At 35.9% G+C, this 5,825-nt stretch overlaps 1 protein-coding gene across 1 annotated transcript; it reads left to right on the top strand.

The window, feature by feature from the left end:
* Positions 1-1,818: 1,818 nt before the first annotated feature.
* On the top strand, positions 1,819-4,424 carry LOC124836427 (putative indole-3-acetic acid-amido synthetase GH3.1). The gene is made up of 3 exons (XM_047311589.2): positions 1,819-2,261; positions 2,513-2,614; positions 2,815-4,424. The coding sequence occupies exons 1-3, from the start codon at positions 1,942-1,944 to the stop codon at positions 4,172-4,174; spliced, it is 1,782 nt and encodes a 593-aa protein (XP_047167545.2). The 5' UTR covers positions 1,819-1,941; the 3' UTR covers positions 4,175-4,424.
* The last annotated feature ends 1,401 nt before the right edge of the window (positions 4,425-5,825 follow it).

Raw genomic sequence — 5,825 nt, 5'->3', positions numbered from 1 at the left:
CGGCCAAACAGTAAGTTTTGATTACGATCGTTCCGCTCGTCCTGTTCGTTCCTCCTCATCTACCGCTCGTCCTTCTCTTCAGCCGTTCGTCCTTTGCCTTATTCGACCGTTCGTCCATTCAACCGCTAGGACGTTCGGCTATTCTCAGTTCATACGTTTGACCGTTCGTCCCCGCAGCTTTACCGTTCGGTCATAGTGTTTTGATGAACGTTCGGTCTCCATGATATTTGTCTTCAGCGTTCGTACTATTTGTGCTTATTTTCTCCAGCGTTCGGTTTTGAACGTTCGGCCTATTATGGTGTTCAGCAAATAGCGTTCGGTCATTTTCTTATGTTAGTTGAACGTTCGGTCTTGATGGGTTTATTCTCCATTGAACGTTCGGTCTTGTTACGTTTTTTCGTGTCCATAGTGAACGGCCGTTCTAGATGTTTTCTAGTACTCGTCATAGGCGTTTGGTGTTTTCGAGGCGTTCGTCCAACAGTGGGGCGTGCGTCTTTTATTTCGTTACACTTTATTTGTTTTAATAAAAAATATATAATAATAAAAATAATAAAAATATATAAAAATAGAAATAATAAAGAAAATAAATAAAAAAACAAAAAAAATCTGGAATCAGGAATATGTCTCCGAATTCCTGGAAAGTTGTCGAAAAAAAAAAAGGAAAAGAAGAGAAGACAAAACAGATCAGGGAATGTGTTTCAGTGTCGGGAACTCCTAGAAAGCAGTGAGGAGTTGGTTTTTCTTCAAAAGGGTTTTAAACTGCCCGTGCCCGTCCTCGCCACGTCACATTTGAAGCAGGTTTGATCAGATTTCCTCAGATTGCAGCAGCTTTTTTCATTTAAAACGTGGCCCTCTCAAACGCTGACACGTGTGCTGTGTCGAAATGTTGTCAAATTTGGTTGTTCGAGTATCATTTTCCTTTAATAAAAGTTAGATCATAAAATAGTCTCTTTTATCTCAATGTAAAATCTGAATTTATAAACCTCGTAACAAAAGTTAAATCAAATAAATTAATTATGCATTAATAGTTGTTATGATTTTTATTAACACTATCAATAACCATTTATTATTATTAATTATGTCTTAATTATTTTAACGGTTGTTTCCTTCAATCAACTGTCATCTGGCTGTCTGATTATCCGCTGGACTGACCAATTATTTACCGATCAGACAACCATATAATAAAAGAATATTTTCTATATAAAGAGAATAATGCTAGAAGAGAAATTTTCGTGTAAGAACTTTTCAAAAGATCTTAATCTGAATATGATGTTTCTTTCTCATGTCTTTTTCTATACGTACATTTAATTTAACAATGACCAGAGAAAAAGGACAAAAGTATCTTTTTATATAACATACCAAGCTTGCAGGAAGTTATTATTATCTGCCTCAAGAAAAAGAAAAAAAAAAGAACAAATTACACGACTCATAATAACCGTACTTCTCATGTACGAAAATTACACTACCGACCATAGAAAATTAATATTCTAATGACACTGATTAATTAATATTTTAATGCAAACTTTTGCATTACCGCATAATAATAATACTCATAATAAATAAAAAAATAAAACGTGTATTTCCTCAATTAAAAACTACTATCTAGTAAAAACAATATGTTATATGAAATGGACGGCACACGGCAGCATGTACATAATACAATCTTTTAACTTTATTTTTAAATTAAAAGGATAAAATAATCTTTATCTAAATCTCACCACGTGGGTCCCACCTAGATGACATGGCCTGATTCAGCGTGTAGACGCATACGCACAGGTCCGTCTCAGTTCTCTATATAAACTCTGCAACGTGCACTTGTCTCTCTCACTGCACCACCGCTTCTCTATCTCTTCTTTTAATACAGAATAACTCAAATTCTCATTTCGATCAGAACATTTTCGCTTCTTCTCTAATTAAATCCTCAATTTTATAATTCTATCTATGGCTGTGGATTCCCCGATTTCGTCCCCATTGGGTCCACCGGCGTGCGACAAGGACGCGAAGGCGCTGCGGTTCATTGAGGAAATGACCCGAAACGCCGCCGCCGTCCAAGAGAGGGTGCTGTCGGAGATTCTCACACGCAACGCTCACACAGAGTACCTTCAACGCTTCGAACTTGGAGGCGCCTCCGATCGTCAAACCTTCAAGTCTAAGGTTCCCGTTATCTCTTACGAGGATGTGAAGCCTGAAATTCAACGTATTGCGAACGGTGATTGCTCCCCTATCTTGTCCGCTCATCCTATCTCTGAATTTCTCACCAGGTCATAAACATTTATCCTTTCAAGCTTTTTTTTTTTTTTTTTACAATTCTAATTATTTTAAATATAATTCATTTCATATATCACTTTAAGAAAAATACACTTTTTATACATAAATAAATTTTAACTAATCAATATTTTTTTCCTAATTTATCTAATTTTTTATAATAAAATTTAAAAAAAGGTTAGAGAATTAAGGAAATAAATAAAACTTTCGTATCTGAATATTTGTGTTCTGGAATCTGAATATGCAGTTCTGGTACTTCAGCTGGGGAAAGAAAATTGATGCCAACAATTAAGGAAGAACTGGATCGTCGCCAACTTCTATACAGCCTCCTAATGCCAGTCATGAACCTGTAAGTTTCATCACCAAATAATTTACCTGAAATGTAGGCGTGCTATCCGATAATTCTATTAATATTCTTTTAATAACTTTATATATATATCAATTGCTCGAAAATGAATTTATACTCAAAATATAAAAAAAAAACGATTTCAGAAATTAGTATTTCTATTTCCTGATCGTATTATTTATTTATTTTTTTTAATGTAACAGTTGTGTGCCGGGTTTGGACAAGGGAAAGGGCCTATACTTTTTATTCGTGAAGGCCGAAACAAGGACACCGGGTGGGTTAATGGCCCGCCCGGTTCTCACAAGCTACTACAAAAGTGATCATTTCAAGACCCGACCTTTCGACCCGTATAATGTGTACACGAGTCCAAATGAAGCAATTCTCTGCCCCGACTCATTCCAAAGCATGTACACTCAAATGCTCTGTGGCCTCATAGAGCGCAACCACGTCCTCCGCCTTGGTGCCGTCTTTGCCTCCGGCCTTCTTCGCGCCATCCGATTCCTCCAACTCCATTGGCCCGAACTCGTCCGTGATATCCGATCTGGAACGCTAACTTCCCAAATCACGGATCCTGCAATAAGAGAATACATGGACAAGGTGCTAAAACCCGACCCGGAGTTGGCCCAGTTTATGACAGAAGAATGTTCGAAGGATAATTGGGAAGGAATGATCACAAGAATTTGGCCCAACACAAAATACTTGGACGTGATCGTAACGGGGGCCATGGCCCAATACATTCCGACGCTTAACTACTACAGCGGAGGATTACCCCTTGCGTGCACCATGTACGCTTCGTCGGAGTGCTACTTCGGATTAAACCTTAATCCAATGTGCAAGCCCTCTGAGGTGTCGTACACAATCATGCCAAACATGGCATATTTTGAATTCCTTCTCCACGATCCTAATTCTGGGTCTGTCAGTTCAAAACTGGTGGATTTGGTCGATGTGGAGGTCGGAAAGGAATACGAGTTGGTAATCACCACATATGCGGGACTCTACCGGTATCGTGTGGGTGACATCCTCCGAGTCACCGGATTCCACAACTCGGCGCCGCAGTTCCACTTCGTGCGGCGGAAGAACGTGTTGCTGAGCATTGACTCCGACAAAACGGACGAGTCGGAGTTGCAGAACGGGATTGAGAATGCCTCGAAGCTATTGGCTGATTTCAAGACGAGTGTGGTGGAATACACGAGTTATGCAGACACGACAACGATTCCTGGTCACTATGTTATTTACTGGGAGTTGTTGAGCAAGGACTCGGCGAACGCACCGAGTGAGGAGGTGTTGAATCGGTGTTGTTTGGAGATGGAGGAGTCGTTGAACTCGGTGTACAGGCAGTGTCGTGTTGCGGATCATTCGATTGGGCCATTGGAAATACGAGTTGTGAAAAATGGAACCTTTGAGGAGCTTATGGATTATGCAATCTCAAGAGGTGCTTCAATAAATCAATATAAGGTACCAAGGTGTGTGAATTTCACACCCATAATGGAGTTATTGGATTCTAGGGTTGTGTCCGTGCATTTTAGCCAAGAATTGCCACATTGGACCCCTGAAAGAAGGTGAGGTTCTTGGTAGTGTGGCCTTATTGAGTTTGAGTCAAACATGGGGAGGTAGATTTTGTTCTTTTCTTTCCTAAGTTTTTTCTTTTTGGATTAATGTATAGGACTTAAGGATAGTTGAACTAGAATGTCTGTCTTTTTCAATTAGTATGAAAAGTGTATAATGAATGTATTGGTGTTTTCATCTAAGAGTGAACGAATGTAATAAACAACATATTTTTCTTTTTGGCAAGTAAAATTGTTCAACTTATTTATGTCATTGTTAAATTCTTAAAAATTGATCGCGTAAATTAAAATAAAATATGTGAATAGTGTAAGTTGATTATGATTAATATTATTGGATTGAGTCATTGGGTCATAAGTTGGATTGAGTCATTGGGTCATAAGCTAGCGGCCCAATATCGAGCTGGTAGTAGTAGGGTTTGTAATTTCTTGTTTTATACTTATAGCTCATATTTAGGAATGATTCTAGGGAATCCTTAAGCAATTTATATTATCTTGTATAGTTTATATCTCATAATCTTTGGGGAGATTTGTGATTTGTAACCAGATAGTAGTAACCACTTTGTTTATAAATAGAAAAACACATCCAATAGTGACATACTTGGATTTTTTTTGTCTTGTAATTAATTAATCTTTTAATCAGATTATTTATTCTATATTTGTTTTTGAGTTTATGATACCTAACTTTTTATTGGAATGAGTTGATGTCCATCGAGATATAGTAAAACTCAACACTTTTCTTATATAAAATCATGCAACTGTATTTTCGTTCCAAATACAAGGAGCTTTTTATATTAAACAATTATTTATTAAAAAGAAAGTTTCATTAAAAAAGTGTGGCAAATATTTTGAATAACAGTGTGAAAAGAATTTATCGTTTAAACTAATCTCAAAGTCAAATATTTGAGAACTTACACGTAAATCTTTATATTTGAAAAAAGTATTATAACAGATTGGTTATAAAAAAATTTCATTAACATTATTCAACCCATCTTTTAGTGTTTTCAGGTACTTCACCACTTTAGTTCAAGAGGAAGTAAATATATTACATTCCTTTGATGTGATCCTAAATCAAGCAAAAGAAGAAATCTAAATTTATGAACCAAACATCATGAATTAAATTTTGACAACAAAAGATAAATAGTATAAATATATAAAATAAAATTGCTCATAAAAAAACGAATATCATGGCATGAAAATATAATGAATAATGCATAAAAAAATGGAAAAACATAAACATAAAAACATAGGCAGAAAAATTTGGAAAATGGGTTTAAACCCAAAAACTAAGAACTTGAATGTTGTTTGAATGGGTTCACTAAAAAAAACAGGAATTATTGATAAAGGCAATCCATAAAAAACAATCAAATTTCGTCAATAAGATATATTTTTCAACAGAAATATATGTTTTTCAATGGATTAACGAGAACCAAGAATCCGTTGATATATTTTTCAATGTATTTCAACAGAAAGATATATTTTTCAATAGAAATATATAATTTCACTATCACTAATCATTATCGACGGATATTAGGAATAGGTAATTACCGACAGACCGAATGATATATCTACCAGTAATTATCAACGAACAAAATCTTTCTGTTAATAATTACTAGCGGATATATCCTTCTGTAAGTATGTCCATAAGGGCG

This window comes from Vigna umbellata, chromosome 3 (genome assembly GCF_029865625.1).
Source record: "Vigna umbellata cultivar VRB3 chromosome 3, Vumbellata_1.0, whole genome shotgun sequence".
Taxonomy (NCBI): Eukaryota; Viridiplantae; Streptophyta; class Magnoliopsida; order Fabales; family Fabaceae; genus Vigna; species Vigna umbellata.
The sequence above is the reverse complement of the archived record's forward strand: the minus strand, read 5'-3'. Positions and strand labels throughout refer to the sequence as shown.